At 51.3% G+C, this 18084-nt stretch overlaps 1 protein-coding gene across 5 annotated transcripts in view; it reads right to left on the bottom strand.

Annotated features, from left to right (window-relative positions):
- SLC6A20 (solute carrier family 6 member 20) overlaps positions 1 to 18084 on the bottom strand; it is a 43756-nt gene that overhangs the window by 20523 nt on the left and 5149 nt on the right. For 4 of the 5 annotated variants that reach the window (XR_004352109.1, XM_032648049.1, XM_032648050.1 and 1 more), the window contains exons 2-5: positions 10654 to 10794; positions 8778 to 8869; positions 4635 to 4862; positions 423 to 533 (exon numbers count right to left, since the gene is read on the bottom strand). Coding sequence is in view for 4 of the 5 variants with exons in the window: in XM_032648049.1 (XP_032503940.1) it covers positions 423 to 533; positions 4635 to 4862; positions 8778 to 8869; positions 10654 to 10794 (572 nt within the window). In the remaining variant the exon portion in view is untranslated. The remainder of the gene's footprint in view (positions 1 to 422; positions 534 to 4634; positions 4863 to 8777; positions 8870 to 10653; positions 10795 to 18084) is intronic. The other variant, XM_032648048.1, reaches the window with a different exon arrangement.

Here is an 18084-nt window from a genome sequence, read left to right as displayed (position 1 = left end):
GAGCGGGGTGCCTGGGACTGGATCACGGAGAGCCCTGCGGAGTATGGATGCACCCCTGTCGGGAGCGGGGTGCATGAAGGTGCGAGCAGGAGGGTGAGCTGACTGGCGTGACGCTCCTGGTAAACAGCTTGGTCCACAGGCTGGAGGGAGGGTTTGGGGTGAGACTGGGGTGAAGGCCAGATGTGGGGCTGGGGTAGCAAGAGGAGAGTGGACGGAAGATGTGATGCCCCAGAATTAGCAGGGCATAGGGACTGCCTGTCTGAGGACGGAATCCATGCCCCTCCACTGCCTGGCGGGCTCACACCCACCTTCCCCGGGTCCACTACTGTTCCCCCAACCCTTGGTCTTCCCCCTTCCACCCATCCTGGAAGGTGGCAGGATGAATGGGGGTGCCCTCGGGACCCCTCCCCTCCAGCCCATACCTTGGGAGTGAACATGTATGCCAGGCCGTTGGTGGCTCCGTGGAGCGTGAGGCCCCTGACCAGGTAGATGATGAGCACGCAGTAGGGCAGCAACGCAGTGAAGTACACCACCTGCAGGCAGCAGAGGGCAGGGTCAGCCTCCTGGAGATGCAGTGACTACAGGACCCTTTTGCCCAGGGCAGACCCGCCATCCCCACAAAAAACCATGGCACTGTCTTGGCTGTTCGGGCTACTGATAGCTGGAAAGGTATCGAGAGTCTTGGTCAGGCACAGGTTCCGAATTTGGGAAACAGGGTGGTGGGATGTGGATGCCATTTAGTGGAGAAGAGGGAACAGGTCCTAGAGACCTCGGTCCTCCACCCTCCCTTCAACCCGAACTTCTTCCAGAAAGGATTTGAGGCAGCCCACAAAAATACATCATCACATTAACATGTTAAAACTGCTAGATAAAGATATCTGTGTAAAAAGAAAATGTGGGCAATCCAGTAAGATAAGCCCAAAGAAAAAGGCAGCCCACAGAATAGGTGTGTGAGGTGCTACCCAGTTTCTGAGCCAGATCGATCTCTGAGCTTCCTCGTGGCCCAAGCAAAGCAGGAAGCACAATCACAAGATTTATATTGTCTCTGAAAGGAAGAAAAAAGTCCAAGAGCTTGGAGGAAGGTCAGGTATCCCCAGGACTGCAGCCTGAGAGAAGCTTAGCCATGGGTGCCATAAAGGAAAAGTCTTGACCACTGGTGTTCCTATAATAAATACAATAGAAATTCAGTGATTTTTAATGAAAGGCCTCACTTCCAGAGGCTTTAAAATTGATGGAATTTTCTGTGAACCAAAACCTTTCCCTGCTGACATACGTCATGGGTTCAGTGATGTTTTATCTTTGCTTTCCATGGTGGATTTAGAAGTAGCCTCTCATATTCTGGGTAATTTTAACTTTTACAAAGCCTTACAATAGGGACCTTCAAGTGCATGGATGCCCATCCAGGACTGGAATTTTTTTTTCTCTATATCAACTTGTACGTGCACAAGAGCCCCATATATAAAGCAGTGAAATACTTTGCAAGTTTGTTTGTTTTTGGTGAGAGCAGTTCCCTTAATGTTGACATCCTCCTATGAGAAATACAGCTGGTGACCCAAGTCCAGATGAGCCCGAGTTGCACCTGGCCCGACATTCCCAGAGGTGTGGCACCCATCTTCCCATGAATTTCCAAGGTCACCAGAGTGGTGCTGTCCCCTCTCACCCTGGGAATGGCAGGCAGAAGTGGGGTGTCTCTTTTATGACTGCTTCTTAACTGAAAACACTGAACTTGAGATGAGTAATAAATCCACCTGAGATTACAAGAAAAACCAGGTCTGAGGTGGAAATGGATAGGTGGAAAGAGAGGGCATCCGGCCAGTGAGCTGAAGGAAAGCAAGAGACAACAGGGGAGGGGTGACCAATGTCGGTAACCACTGGACACTTAGAGGACACTCAGAGCAAGCCCTTGGAATCTCCCCCCTTCCCCTCAGGTGAACAAGTTTCCCGGAAGGCTCTCTGGAGTCGAGACCAGGCTGGCTCACTTCTCCCCCATCAGGGAAGCTGGCAGGTTTGCTGGACACATGATCCAGCCTGAACTATTGGGAAAAACCATCTCTAAATAATCTGAAGAAAAAAAAAACCATTTCTAAATAATCTGGAGGGGTAAAAAGCAGATTCCAACAGAGAAGGCCAGGATATGGCACACAGTCTTTAACAAAATTAATTCCCATAAATAGAGCTGTTGGAGCTCATACAACTCAACAACAACAAAACACAACCCAATCCAAAGATGGGCAGAAGACCTACATAGACATTTCTCCAAAGAAGACATACAGATGGCCAATAGGCACATGAAAAGATGCTCAACATTGCTTATCATTAGAGAAATGCAAATCAAAACTGCAATGAGGTACCACCTCACACTGGTCAGAATGGCCATCATTAAAAAGTCCACAAATAACAAATGCTAGAGAGGGTGTGGAGAAAAGGGAACCCTCCTACACTGTTGGTGGGAATGTAAGTTGGTGCAGCCACTATGGAAAACTAGTGTGGAAGTTCCTCAGAAAACTAAAAATAGAGTTGCCATGTGATCCAGCAATCCCACTCCTGGGCATATATCCAGACAAAATTATAATTCAGAAAGCTACATGCACCCCTATGTTCACAGCAGCACTGTTTGCAATACCCAAGACATGGAAACAACCTAAATGTCCATCGACAGAGGAATGGGTAAAGAAGATGTGGCACATGTAAACAATGGACTATTACTCAGCCATAAAAAGAATGAAATAATGCCATCTGCAGCAACATGGATGGACCTGGAGATGATCATACTAAGTACGTCAGAAAGAGAAGGACAAATACCATATGATCTCATTTACATGTGGAATCCAAAATATGACACAAATGAACTTATCTACAAAACAGAAAGAGACTCACGGACATAGAGAACAGGGGAGGGTTGGATTGGGGGTTTGGGATTAGCAGTTGCAAACTATTATATATAGGATCAATAAACAACAAGGTCCTATTGGATAGTACAGGGAACTATATTAAACATCCTGTAAAAACCATAATGGAAGAGAATATGAAAAAGAATGTATATAAATGAATCACTTTGCTATACCCCAGAAACTAACACAACACTGTAAATCAGCTATACTTCAATTTAAAAAAATAACTAAAGAGAGCTGTTGGGACACTTCTGTCATGGAGAGAGGTGTGGCTTAAGCAGAGGAAACAGACGCTAAGAATGAGTAAGTTTTCATGGCACGACATGTCCTCATCTAACAAGTTTCTAAATGATCTGGTAAAGGGATGGCCTCATTAAGTCTCCAAGTTTGCAGACACTGCCCTCGGATCTTTTGGATCATGGTCATGATAATCTGGCATAGACCAACTGAAGAAATTTTATGAGCATAAACTATCGGGCAAGCTTCAAGACGGGACAGAGTGAGTTGCCGCAGACTCTAAGCTTTCCCCAGGAAGATTCACTAGTCCCTCAGTTCGGCGGTGAGATGGGGTGTTGTTAGGGCTGAGATGCTGGCCACCACGAGGTCTCGGAAACCAAAAGAAGATGTCCTACTAGGCATAGTACGGGGGCATCACAGAACACCTAAAATACCGTGGGTAGTTCTGGTCTTGATGCCTCAAGAAACACATGGTGGGGCTGGAGAAGGCAACTCAGATGGCCAAGAGGATGAGGACAGGTGGACTCTTAGGACCTTCAGAAGGGAAAAGCTGGGGGATTAAGTCATGAAAAGTGTCAGCAAACAGGAGGTGGCTCACCAAACTGAGATGATGGGGAGTTTCTGGGACAAAGCTGGGTCTGCCTGGCTCCATCCTCACTACTTGGTGCCCTTGGGCAGGACTTTACCTCTCTAAGCCTCAGGGGAGTGGGACAGTGAAATCTACCATGACGGACTGAAGACTGATACAATGTGCATGTCTAACCCAGGGTGAGAGGAGGGACTGAGTATGAGCAGGGCACACTGGGGGGTTAAGAGCGCCTGCTGCAGCTTGAGAGAGACGGAAGATGAGGGAAACTCTCCAGGAAAACTTTCTACGTGGAGCAGATTAAAGAAGTGTCTCAGCCCCAGCAGGAGTATAAACCTGGGGACACACCAAAGAGTAAAGGTTTCTGTATCAGGCCCGACAGCTCTGGAGGGTCACTGAAAGCAGCTTAGACCAAAGCTGAGTTCTGAAACTCGGCTGCAACCCAGAATCACCTGGAGAGCTTTTAAAATCCCAGTGCTCAGGGGGGACCTCACAATGATCATTCTGGAACCTCTGACAGTAGGACTGAGACAGCAGAGTTTTAAAAGCTCTCCAGGTGGTACCACTATGCAGCTAGGGTTGAGAGCCGAGGGTGTCTTGGGGACATCTGCCAACGTGAAGTTTTCAAAGCAAGGAAAACTCTGTTTAGTTGCTTGGCACCCCTTGGGTGGTGCGGGTTTGGGGCTGGGACAGAAATGCTCATCGTTTTAGGAAATGGGAAGGTCCTCATTTCGAGATTTAGGGTTGTGACTTCGAGCACCGCTGGCCATCTCTAGAGTCACTAGCAGATGACTCGTGCCAGCATCCCTGTCCTTGCCCGCCCCCACCCCGCCCAGCTTCTGCCCTTCGACTGCAGAGGCAGCCTTTCTCACACACACACACACACACACACACACACACGCCCCGTGCCGCCGTCCCACCTTGCCGGTGGACTCCGTGCCCCGCAGGATACACAAGTACACCAGGAGCCAGGCCAGGATGAGGCACAGCGCTGGCTCCCACTGCACCGCCCCGCTCTCCTGGATGGACGGCGAGATGTTGAGGGTTTTCCGGTACCAGAAGTACTGCGTCGAGGAAGCCTTCTCACACTCCTCATCATAGCCCGTACGGTTGCCATTCAGTGGGCACATGGACCACGGCAGGGGATCCTTTGGGATCAAGACAAACGTTATACACAGAGGTGAGGGCTGAGGCCAAAGGTCGGGGTGGGGAGGACAGGAGGTGGCCCTGAGAGGAGTCTCTTGGAAGAGGATGCTGGTCCCCAAAGGGCAGGCAGCTGAAGCCCCTGAAGGCAGACAGGGAATCGAGGGGTTTGTCACGGGCACGGATGGGGCTTGGGCAGAGAGGTCAGGCAGGGAGGGGCTCCACACTCCCAATCTGCCAAACTCTACGGTGGGTCTGAGAGACCAAATCAAAGGGACAATGGCCAGACCAGCTTTGACAAACGAACTCTGTAGCCACCAGCCCAGGAACCCAAACCATAATTCCGGCAGTAATCAGCCCAGAGTGGACACGACTCGGTCACCGGCTGCAGCTTTCCAAACTTGTGTTCCCTCCAACTCAGGACCAAGTGGAAAAAGCCAAATACGCTCCCCTCACCAATCACACAGCTACAGTTTCCACGCCAGCACACTCCAATCAGGGCACACCTGCAGCCCTCCGTTTCCCACTAGCACGATTTCCCGCTCCTCTGCCTGTCCTGCCTGGAGTTTCTGCCAAATACAAGTGAAGGTGCTGACCTCTCGCTAACGAGCTCCGGATAGACAGCCTCTGCTCGCTCTCATTTGGGTGGTCTGTTTATTTCCGCAAGTCCTAGCATGAATAAGACTTGGGTCCTGCCCTCACTGAATGGTGGTGGAGACGGGCGTTTCCTACAACGGGCACTGGGTTTGGAAGTTAGAGGGGGATGCAGTTCAGCCCCACCACAGCCATCTTCTGCATCTAAGACAGACACAACCCAGCACTGATGACTTCCTTTGAGCCTGAGTCAAGCTACGCCTGTAGCAGTTCCACTCCTGGACTTCGTAGATAGAGCCAGTAAGAGCCTCTTCTGCTTCCACTAGTTTGAACAGGGCTCTCTGTCACTTAGAAACAAAAGAGCCTAAATGGTGCATGTACAATGAACACGACCCAAGGCCAAGAGCTAAAGAAAAGCTCTGAGCTGAGTGGGGGCGGGTGGTAGATTCCAGCTTGGAGCGGGAAGGGGGTTAGGGGGTCCCACCTCTGCTCTGCCAAGACCAGCCCCTCATTGATCAGATTTCATTAGACAAAAACTCTCCACTGACAGAAGCAAGTCTAACCCCATTGGGTTCAATCCCTGTATTTCACAGGAAACAGAAATGAGCTCCAACGGCATCACTCCCTGATGGGCCAGGGCCACTCTGCCCATGAGTGGCTGGAGCCCAGGTCTGTCATCTGGAAAGTGCTTGGGGCCCATGCTGGTAGGACCCCTGGCAGCAACAGGGGGCCCCTCACCTGCTAGAATATAAGAGCTGGTTTCTAGCTTCCACCTAAAATATTTCCAAAGGCGACCACCAGCAATTCCTCCTCTTGAGAGGTGGCATCCACTACCCCTCCCTGTGAACCTGGGTTGACCTGTGTCTTGCTTTGATCAACAGAAAGCAGTGGAGTCAAGCTGTGTGACTTCCTGGCCTTGGCATCCCACGGCCTTGCAACTGTTACTTTCACCCTCTTGGAAACCAGCTGCCCTGTACAGACACTCGGGCTTGACGGCTGAGTGAGGAGGACTTGTGGAACGAATGGCTATGTGGAGTGAACTGAGGTGTCTGGCGACAGCCAGCACCGAGCCCCTGTCAGGTGGGAGGGTCCCTGTGGACCTGAAGCCCAGACCACAGTCCCTTGGGTTTGCCTGGCCCGTATGGGACTGACTGGGTCCATTCACTAGACCACTGCTGTTGCCAGCCCAGCCCAGCCTGACTGCCAACCTTGGCTACACGTACATGACTTAATCACTCGCGGGGTGGGGGGTGGGGGGGTGGGGGGGGCTTTAAAAACTCGGATGCCTGGGTGCAACGCCAGTGACTCGGATTTCATTGGTCTGGGGTAGGGCCCGGGCCTCAGAATTTTAAAAGCTCCCCCAGGTGATTCCAGCAAGCAGCCAACATGGAGAAGCTTTAAAGTACAGAAGGACTTAAACTGACCAATTCTCAGCACCCAGACTCTCCCCCTCTGCATCAGTGGGTCAGGCAGGGATCCCTGCATGTGTTTGTAACATCCCGGTGCTCCCCCAGGGAAAAGCTGGAAAGCCCAGCCTGGTGGGAGGTGGACAAGAGCACAGACCCTGTGGCTAGGCTGCCGCATCCAGCCTCCCAGCTACTCAACTCCCCTCTGCCTCTGGTACGCGCTGTGTCAGCACCACACAGTGCGGTGATGATCACACAAGCGAATAGTTCTGAAGTGCTTGCGACTCCAGCTGGTCCACAGCAAGTGTGAGTGTCTGTTGCTGCAGGTACTATCGTTACGGTGTGACCATGAAGGAGGCTCCAGGGCAGAGGGAGAGGCCCATGGATCTCTGAAGGCTGGAATGAATAATCAAGTGATTTTCAGGAATCACTGATTTTCACACTTCTGAGGGTTAGGAAAAAGTACTCCCTTACTTGAGACACTTTATTTTTGCCTTTAGAAAATGGTCAGATTAGGTCAGATTATCCTGATTTGTTACAAGACACGTTGCTTCCACCTTTGGAAAACTGTCTTAAGTATGCAGACATATAGTGCCTGAGACATGTATGGCAACCCCTTAATTGGAATGGCATTGTGCAGTGCACAACCTGCCCAACCATACATGACAGCCCAGCACAGAGGAGGGAAATGGTTACCAGGCTGGAGAGTAGAGGAGCTGCCCTCCACCCAGAAGGCAGAGGACAGGCAAGGTTGTGGCTAGTCTTCATGGAACTCTAGGTTGAGCCAGGGAAAGGATGAGGGGCTACAGCTATGCTCAGGGCAGAGTCCTTCCTGTCAGGGACATGCACAGGGCATTTTCCAGTGAGATGACCTGGGTGGGGTGGACTGGGAAGCCAGAGTTGGGTGTGGATGTGGCACCTTCTGAGCGTAGATGCTGACTCCTGATTATTGAGGTCATTAACCCAAGCATTCCTTGGGGCCCCAACGATTCAAGGCTGTGCCCAAGGGCTCCAGATACTGGCCTCACAAATTAGGGTCAGTTCATAGTCCATGACTGGCCCCATCTAGCTTTTGGGCCTTGGAGGTAGGGTCTGTCCCATGAAGGCTTGGCTCAGTGGCAAAGGGTAAGGCATCCAGCCCGTGAGCTCCTGTCTCCTCTCTCTCTTTTCCTATCTGGGAGGAGGCCGCAGGAGTGGGGTCCCTGATAGTGAAAGGCAGACTCTGAGGAAAAGACGTGAACGTGGGCAGTGGACGGGAAGTTGCCATTTTGGATATGAAGACCACCTCTCGGTGTGGAATTAGGGTCCTCTCTTCTCTACATGTTCCATTTCCTTCCACATTTTCTACAATGAGCATCAGCTATGGTTATAATCAGACATGCATTTTTAAAATGTCTAATCTTGGGAATAGCTACTATTGTGTTACAGGGGTGACAATGGTCCTTCTAGGAGAACTTTTGTAGAGAAAAGGAGGGGCACAGCCCAGAGTCAGAAACCTAGAAGGACAAGTGACGAGAGGCAGGAAGGGGGAAGAGGAGGGAGGCCGGTACTGTTATGCTCAGTGGGTGGAGCCCTTCCCCATCAGTTCTCTCCACAGGTTTCCCCCTGGGCCCCCTCTGCAGTGGTTCTTAATATTTTTGGGGGGGTCACATCCTTCAGAGAGAACCCGATGAAAGCCATGGGCCTGTTCCCCCAAAATGGGCACATACATCACACACAACAGCAGGGGTCCATGGATCCCTGGCTCAGAAGTCCTCCGCTTGATTGGGGGCGCCCAGCCAGCCCCAGCCCTTCACACCACTTCCTGATAGCTCCTGACTCCCTCAAGGCTGCTGCCCCCACGCTCCACCCATGTGCCGGCAGTGTGCACTCTGTTGCCCTCCCCCTTTCCCGCTCTGACCCCTGCTCGGGTGCGCTCACCTGGAAGGAGTGGAAGAGGTACCAGAAGGCCCAGGCGTTGATGACATTGTAGTACATGGAGAGGAAGAAGGACACCACCACACTGGCCACGCCTGCAGGGACAGGATGCAGAGGGTGCTGAGGACGGCCCCTACCCCGCCTGCCTGGACGGGGCAGCAGGGGTCCCGCCCAGAGCCCCCAGGACATGCCTGCAGGGCCCGCCCTGGGATAGCAAAACCAGGTTTGTGACCTGGCACCTGCGAGCACTTCCTAAGGGTTAGTCTCTTCCACAACCTCTCTCCCCATCTTCTGGGGCATGAGGCCTGTGATGTTCTTTTGATGTGCTTAGGTCCTCACAACGATGTTGTGAAATGCCATGTTATGCCTACTTCGCAGAGAGGGAAACTGAGACACAGCACTCGCCCAAGACCACACAGCTATTAAGTGGCACGACTAGGATTCGCACCTAGTGGGAGAAGCACTTTGTCACTGATACCAGACATAACAGTTGCTCTGTCCCTGGCTCACCTGAAGCTGGGTCATTTGTGCCAAACCCTGCCGAGCAGTGATGGGGAACATGGCGTGAGGAGGTGTGTCAGGAGTGGGGGGGATGGGGGCTACCCCTGACCTGGTCAGCCCTGCGGGGAACCAGTAGTGTCCTGGAGCTGGCCCTCACCAGCCCCGAGAGCCGCTGTGCACAGCTCTGCCCAACCCCAGGCTCCGGGACATCTCCTTAGAATTTGACGGTGGCCGTGGTGGCAGTGGTTACACCCACCAGTATCAGTAAATGCTACAACCAGGCCTTCCCCTCCCCCACCCCACCTCACCGAGCTGGTTGTTAAACATTCACGAGCAACCCCGATTGGCACCAACATCTGGTATTTTTCCTATTCAGCAAATGCTGCCTCAGAGAAGGCCTCTGTGATTGATAACTCGGGCCAATTGTAAAACCACACACCTCTGTGTTAAATATTAACAGCCATTCAAGATGAGGAGGCAGTTCGATTTGGAGGTGATTCGTGAGGCCACCGGACACATTTCTTCTGCATCTGAGACTAAGTCACATCCAAGTTCACATCCTCCTTGCTCCCAGAACTTTCGTGTCCCCCTTTCTGCCTGGGGGGTGGGAGAGGTGAGCAGAACAGACCGTGGCCACTGCTGGTCAAAGTTCAGCAGAGGAGCCCCGGCCCAAGAGGGCCGCACAGGTCGGGCAAAGATCTCCCGCGGGCACCCCGGACACTGGCTCAGAGTAACTCAGGGGAGGCAGGATGGAAAGCAGTGCCCCTCTTGCCATCCACTGTGCCTCGGCCTCCACGTACTGGAGATGTTAATGGCACCCACACCCGCTCTTGGCCTCCATGCACTGGAGATGTTAATGGCACCCACACCGCTCTCGGCCTCCATGCACTGGAGATGTTAATGGCACCCACACCCGCTCTGGTGTGATGAAGATTAAATGAGCTCACACACATACACACACATGCCAGCACCTTGCACAGAGCAGGTGCTCAGTGACAGAGGGAGCCGTTATACAGGTTCCCAGAATGGTTGCTGGACAGGACACGGAGTTACAGCTCCTTTCTTAGGCAGCTGTTTCCCTGTTACAAATGAGCAAACTGAGCCCCAGAGAAGCAATGTGGCATCAGTTCCCCAGGGGGTGTGCATCCTCCCTCTGTCACCGTCCCATGGGTAAGAAATCCGGCCCCTCTCAGCGCACATTCTATGGCACCTGTCCTGGGCCTTCTGCCCGCCCCACTCAAGGGCTCTCTCTGGGGCCTCATGCTTGCCCCTTGCTCCAGCAGCTTTGCCAAGGGACTCCCCCCACCGTCACCTTCTCCTGCCCAAAACACAGTCTGGGGGTCCACAGGTGGGAGAGGACTGGAAAGCACCCACTTACCAACGCCACTGAGGTAGGGGTTGATGGTCCTCCAGGCGCCGATGCTGCCCTGGCGCATGCGCTGCCCCACTGCCAGTTCCAGGTACAGGAGCGGCATGCCCTCCACGGTGAGCATGATGAGGTAGGGCACCAGGAAACTACCTGTGGTGTCCAGAGCCGAAACCAGGCCATCACCCAGGGCTTTACTCTGGAACCCACCGAACCTCTGTGCAAAAGGCCTTCCATCCACCCTCCCGTCTTTCCACTAGTCTATTCATCCTTCTACCTTTCCATCCATCCTCCATTCCTTCCTGTATTTTATCTTTCCCTCGGAATCCATCTTCCTCTTTCTACTCATCCTCCATCCTTCCACCCATCCACTCTTCTGTCTTTCCATCCATCCAGCTGTCCCTCTATCCTTTTGTCTTTCTATTCATCATTCCATCCATGGATGACATACAGCCACATCAGTTGTTAAGATCGTTAAATACGCCCATCCTGGGTGGTACATTGCCACCAATGCCAAGACCCTTGAGAGCCTTCCTCAAGGCCTCAGCTGCCCCAGCCCCTCTGCCAGAAACCCCCATTCCATTTCTATTGTAGCAACTAATAGCTGATCAGAGTCTGGACCACTGAGTGGTTAAACGTTTTGAACATCACCTCTGAATCCAGTCAGCCAGCCACCCACCTCCACACACTTCCTTTGGGCTTTTGACATGGCCCAGATGGTGCCCCACCACCTGGGTGGAGGTATTACACCAAACAGCTGTTTTACTAAACGCTTCCTCTGGGCCGGGCCCTGAGCTGAGTGTAGGATGGATGCGAGAGGAGCAGCCCTGCTCCCTGCCCACGAGGGATCACCTGGGCAGAGGAATTTCAGCTGCTTCATGATTGCCTGGAGCCACAGAATACTCCTCTGGGCCTTTGTCTTCAGAGATGAGGCAAGGGATTGCTATGTATGTGTGGAGACAAGGAGGTTCCCCGATAGACCGAGCCCAGGCCACCAGCTCCCTTTACAGAGCACCTCTGTTGGATGTATATCCGTTTTATACAGTGGCCTTCAGCCTAAGTTTTCTTTTTTTTTTTTTTTTTTTTTGCGGTACGCAGGCCTCTCACTCTTGTGGCCTCTCCCGCTGCGGAGCACAGGCTCCGGACACGCAGGCTCAGCGGCCATGGCTCACGGGCCCAGCCGCTCCACGGCATGTGGGATTCTTCCCGGAGCGGGGCACGAACCCATGTCCCCTGCATCAGCAGGCAGACTCTCAACCACTGCGCCACCAGGGAAGCCCTAAGTTTTCATTTTAATAAAGGGTATTATGACTAGTTCAAATTTTAAACCCACTGGTTCCAAAGGAGCCACCTGCAGACAATGGCCCTCGGTGAGAGTGGGGAGCCAGGACGTGTGAACGGAGCGACAAAAGGCCCCCCACTGCCAGACACATGGACAGAGACGGCAGCCTGCGGGGGCGTCCCCCACCCTGGCTGCCCCACTGCTTCTCCTGCTGGTCCCGCCCCATCCTCTGCAGCCCCTCGGACATCCCTCCCCCAGCTCCTAGCTCCTTGGCAGGGGACCTGAAAAACGGTTCACTGGGAGAGGAGGGCAGGACTTCTGATTAAAAGAAAACCCTGACTCTACAGCTGCAGGGATTAAAGGCTGGTTACAGAAGGAACTGGCTCTGGAAGTATTAAGGTAAACAACACGATACGTATGTTCACAGGAACGTCTAATATTTACAAAAATACCTCCATTGTACATACGTAGTGTCCCATAACTCACTTCTCTCCCAACAGGATCTCACCGTCGTTCTCTCGACCACACCGTGTCCCTTCCCATCGCCCCTTAAGCAGCTGCACAACATACCCCCGGGAGAAGGAGCCTAGAATTTCTTTCATCACATCAGTCCCCGGGCACTTAGGCTGTTGCCAGTTTTCTGCCGTCCTAAACAAAGCCTGGTCCACGTGTTTATTTCCTCGGGACAGAAATCCCAGAAGGAGAATGGCTGGCACCAAGGCCAAGCAGAGCCCCCGCGAGGCCCTCTCACGACGGAGAGAAAGGTGCCAGCGTGTGCTCGGGAGAGCGGGCCCCACGTCACCAGACCTCCGTGCTCCCAGCTTCGTCCTCCCTGCTTACATCAAGGCTGCAATGAATCCTGCCCCCTCGTTTCTGGACCCCGCTTTGAAGACTCTGCCAGACCCTGCTCCCTTCCTGCCCAGCAGGGAGGCGTTGCAGCATCTTACCCGGTTCCTCTCAACAGCAAGGAGTCCACGAGGCTGTCAGGGGCTCCCACCCACCATATACCCATCAGTATAGGTTGCGTTGGCACAACCTGCCTGGAGCAGCATTCGAACCCTCAGTGGTTATAAGAAAAGATTATTTTCACCCAAGATGTTAAACAGTAGCCACAGGAGGCCTGGCAAGGTCCATGGAAGGGTTTTCTCTTTCACAGAGCCTGCTTGATGGTCCACTGCCTGTGGGAAGGTTGGACATTCAAGGCCTGGTGCCCAGATGGGTTCTTTAGCGCTGCCCTTCAGTAACTTCTATTACCCCTCCCACTGCCCAACCATCCAAACACACACACAATCCCAATGGATCTGCTCTGTGATCACTTTCTCAACAAATTATGCTAGAACACTGAACATCCATATGCAGAAACAATGAACCTCAACCCATGTATCACATTTTATACCAAAAAAAAGCCCTCAAAATTTATACCTCAAAAAGTCCTACCACACAACATTTCAAAGGGACTTATTTAAGCCTGCTTCTGGGAGCCACTGATTCACAGCAGGGCAACTGGGAAGGCCTTATCCCAAGTCAAATTAGTATTCACTTTCTCAGTTTTGCCTGTTGACTGTGGTCTCCAGGATGAATGTAGTTCCAATGCCTTAATCCAAATCAGGGGATAATTTCCTCAAGGAGGGCTTTAACCAATTAAAGAGTACTGATTTTAAAAACTAAGAACCTTACACTGCCACACACAAAAACAAATGGTCCACAAAACATTCTCCTTTCCTTCTGAAGGTTTTACGATGCACCGTTATCATGAACCCGTCTTTTCCTATTAAACTTAAATGGTCAATTGGGACAAGTGGTTCTGAGACCATCCTTCCACCACTGATTAAGACTGGGGTGGCAGGTACTGGGGAATAATATTCACTTAGCCTTCTGAGCTTTCTGGGCAGACTTGGTGACCCTGCCAGCTCCAGCTGACTTTTTGTCCACTGCTTTGATGACACCCAAAGCAACTGTCTCTCATGTCACGAACAGCAAAATGGCCCAGAGGAGGAGAGTCAGAGCAGCTCTCAACACACATGGGCTTTCCAGGAACCATATCAATGATGGCAGCATCCCCAGATTAAGAAGGGGGCCATCGTCCAGCTTGTCCCCCAGACAATCTTCTTCAGCCCAGCAAACCTGCAAACAACGTGAGCTCTGTGACAAGTCGGTCCAGGTGCACATGCAGCACTGATTTGGCCTTGATGGTTCAAGATAATCCCCTTGAGCTGTGAAGCCAGCTGCTTCCATTGGTGGGTCATTTTTGCTGTCATCAGCCACACTGCCACAACAAACACCTTTGACAGACACGTTGACACACTGAGGCTCACGCTGTCCCCAGGAAGGGCTTTACTCAAAGCTTCCTTTGTGCATTTCAACTGTCTTGACTTCCTGCAGCTCAAGGCATTTGAGTCCAGTCCTCAGTGGTGCAGGTTCCTGTGTTGGGTCCCCATCTGGGGAGGTCCAATAGCCACCTCTGGGTTATTTTTAGCACAAATCATGCAATTCTGAGTGACTTGCTGGATGGTCTTTTGTAGGTTAGGCCCCATTATATGCTTTTTTTTTTTTTATGGCTGTGCTGAGTGGCCTGCAGGATCTTAGTTCCTCGACCAGGGACTGAACTAGTGCCCTTGGCAATGAAAGCACCAAGTCCTAACCACTGGACTGCCTGGGAACTCCCCTGACTTTTGAATCCATTGTAAGGTGGCACCTCTCCCTAATGGACGCTATTATGAATGTACCACAGCACAGTGTCCAAGATGCCTCAGGGATCAAAACAACTCCTTGTGCGCTACATTCCCAGCCAGTGAGGCGTGGTCCAAGTGAAACCTCACTCTTCGGCCCTCACCTTGTCCTTTTCCGAATGCACCGGCTGGTATTTTGACGAGTCTATCAATGGAAGAAGCGATTCTCTTGCCTCAGAGATTGTCCCAGCGTCCCTTTTTTTTTTTTTTTAAATCTCTCAAAATATTTATTTCAAGTAGAAACGGGGAAGACAACAACATGTAAAATAGTTAAGTAAAAAGCCTTGACAAATACACTCATTTGGTCATCAAGATATAAAAAGCTGAAAATATTACATTAGGTGTTTTGATTGAAAACAGTGTTACTCTAGTCAAGTAGGAAGCCCAAAGCGGTCCCCGACTAAGAGTTAAAGCTCGTCTCTCTATTCGCATACACAGCCCTTAGACAAGCGTCATATGTGTTTTTATCCAGAATGGTTCCCCCCCCAAATCCTTATCTTTTTATTTGTGTTACTTATACGGAAATTATTCAGTGTGTTTGTGTGCTTTTTATAAATAAGTTTTTTATTTTTCTGAATGCCACTAAGCAACCACATCAGCCTCGGACAATATCTGAACCATTTTTACAAAAGTGGAAAAAGCCAAATAAAGGGTCTCAGGTTAAGTGAGAGGCGAGGGTGGGTTATTAATCGATATGGAATAATTTGTTTGATCAGCACAGTGACATTGCTGAACGTACTTTGAAAGTTGGCCCCGCCTGATAGCAATCCATGTGGATGCAAACCTCTCGGTCCTAGAATTCTTTCTCAAAGGTATAAATGAGGCACAAAGAATCACTAGGAGAAGGATTAGTAAAAGCTGAGTCCTTGCCACGAGTGGGGTGCTGGCCAGAGAAAGTCAAGTCCTTGTACACCCAGTTGAAATGCCAAGTGTCCTGGCACGCCTGTCCCCAGGGGTTGTCCCATAGGGCACATGTGAGTTGGTCTGGTGCAGGAGAGACAGACTTATTTGGATGAGGGGTACCCAGCATCCTCCGGAGAGTCAGGGGGGTGGAGCAAACCCTTACCACTGAGGCCACTGCAGCCTCCAGGTTGCCATCCTGGGTTTGTCAGCCGGTCTTTGCCCTTTCCTCCTGGGCCATCGTGCGCCTCCTGACACTGAAGGCGGAAGGGCTGGGCCCTTACCTCTCTGGTGACTTACCTCTCTCCCAACTACTCACCTTCAGGGAATTCAATGCCACTGCCAAAAAACTGCCGTTTCATTTTGCATCTTCTTTCTTCTGTTGTTGTTCCCTGTTGAACACTTTTTTTCTTAATTTTATTTTATTTATTTTTGGCTGTGTTGGGTCTTTGTGGCTGTGTGCAGGCTTTCTCTAGTTGCAGCGAGCGGGGGCTACTTTTCATTGCAGTGCGTGGGCTTCTCATTGAGGTGGCTTCTCTTGTTGCGGAGCACGGGCTCTAGGCATGCAGGCTTCAGTAGTCGTGGCTCCCAAGCTCAGTAGTTGTGGCTAGCGGGCTGTAGAGCGCAGGCTCAGTAGTTGTGGCGCATGGGCTTAGGTGCTCTGCAGCACGTGGGATCTTCCCGGACCAGGGCTCGAACCGTGTCCCCTGCGTTGGCAGGTGGAGTCTTAACCACTGCACCACCAGGGAAGCCCTGTTGAACACTTTAAAAAGCAACATCTACCAATTGAGAAGGGTTCATTTCAAATGAATCCTGATTTTTTCAACTTTCTCCTGATATAAGGCACTTTGCCCTCCGTAAAAAAGGTCAAATTTACAATTCTAATATTTTCAGGGGCCACACGATCTGCATTAGTATAATGTCTGTAGGCCTGATAAATCTTCTCCAAGAATTCAGAGGGGTCTTCATTTGTTTTTTTGCTGAATTTTGTTCAACCTCTTTTTGCTTTGGCTCCCCTTTTCAAAGCCCTGCCAAGATGCACTGATAAGTGATGTTCTAATAAGTGCAGTCCTCCCTCATTGGGTTCCAATTTGGTTCAGCTGTTGGTACTGCCAAGTGGGTTCAGGTGTAGGAGAGCTCCCTATAAAGGAGGGTTGCAATCTTTTCAAATAAACAAGGCTGAGAAACCCAGCTGGCTGGCTGTTGGCATTTAGGCCCCCTATGAGATAATGGGGTAAGGGAAACTCCTGCCCCGGGAGCAGCTCCTCACCCCAACTGGGTGCCCTGTCGGGTCTTAGATGGCAATACCATACCAGGCCCCTGTGCCCCAGGAACTAACACAGGATTTTCTAGTTGATCCCTAGAAGGAGGGGCAGTCCCGAGCTCAGCTGGAGGAGTTAAGGTCTGAAGCAACCTATCCTCACTCTCATTCCTTTCTTTCTCTTATTTTCCCTGATGTAATAGCACAAATACTTGCACGTAAAGAATGTCATCACTCTTCCCCACTTCTTCACAGAAAAGCCACCATAAAACCATAAATAGCAATTAATCATCTCTAACAATTAAAAGGATGCCTTTTTGCCTTGGCATCAGCCAACCAGGAGGAATTCTGGGCTGGGGCTTTTGATGATTTTAGGAACCAAGTGGAACCTTTCTCTTCTCCCTGGGAATGTCCTACAGACAGGTCTTCCCCCCCCCCCCCCCGCCCCTTTTCTATTCCTTTCCTCCATCTGACATCACTAAGAGTTTTTTTTTTTTTTTTGGTGGTACGCGGGCCTCTCACTGTTGGGGCCCCTCCCTTGCAGAGCACAGGCTCTGGAGGCGCAGGCTCAGCGGCCATGGCTCACGGGCCCAGCCGCACCGCGGCATGTGGGATCCTCCCGGATCGGGGCACGAACCCGTGTCCCCTGCATCAGCAGGCAGACTCTCAACCACTGCGCCACCAGGGAAGCCCCACTAAGAGTTTTAAATATCACAAAATTGATTTGGCTGTAAATGGAGAAAGAGTACCAAACAAAATGAAATGAAAAACCCAAAGAACAAACAGAAAATCTAAATGAACCCTCAAGTTTGGTCTTGCGGTTTTACATATACCAACGACATAGGAGACCACAAACGACATAATTAACACAGCAAGGGTAGCAGTATACGGTGCACAGCGTCCCAAGATAACTCTGCCTAAACCCCTTGTGGAGTTTCTAACAAGTACTGTGGCCACACAATGTTACAATAAAATATCATCATCTTCTACTCATGGGTCATGGCTGTAATCAGATCACTTATCCAAAACACACCTCAGAGGACTTTTTTTTTTTTTTTTGCGGTACGCGGGCCTCTCACTGCTGCGGCCTATCCCGTTGCGGAGCACAGGCTCTGGACGCGCACAGGCTTAGCGGCCATGGCTCATGGGCCTAGCCGCTCCACGGCATGTGGGATCCTCCCGGACCGGGGCACGAACCCACGTCCCCTGCATCAGCAGGCGGACTCTCAACCACTGCACCACCAGGGAAGCCCCAGAGGACTTTCTTCTGG

This window comes from Phocoena sinus, chromosome 11 (genome assembly GCF_008692025.1).
Source record: "Phocoena sinus isolate mPhoSin1 chromosome 11, mPhoSin1.pri, whole genome shotgun sequence".
NCBI lineage: Eukaryota > Metazoa > Chordata > Mammalia > Artiodactyla > Phocoenidae > Phocoena > Phocoena sinus.
The sequence above is the reverse complement of the archived record's forward strand: the minus strand, read 5'-3'. Positions and strand labels throughout refer to the sequence as shown.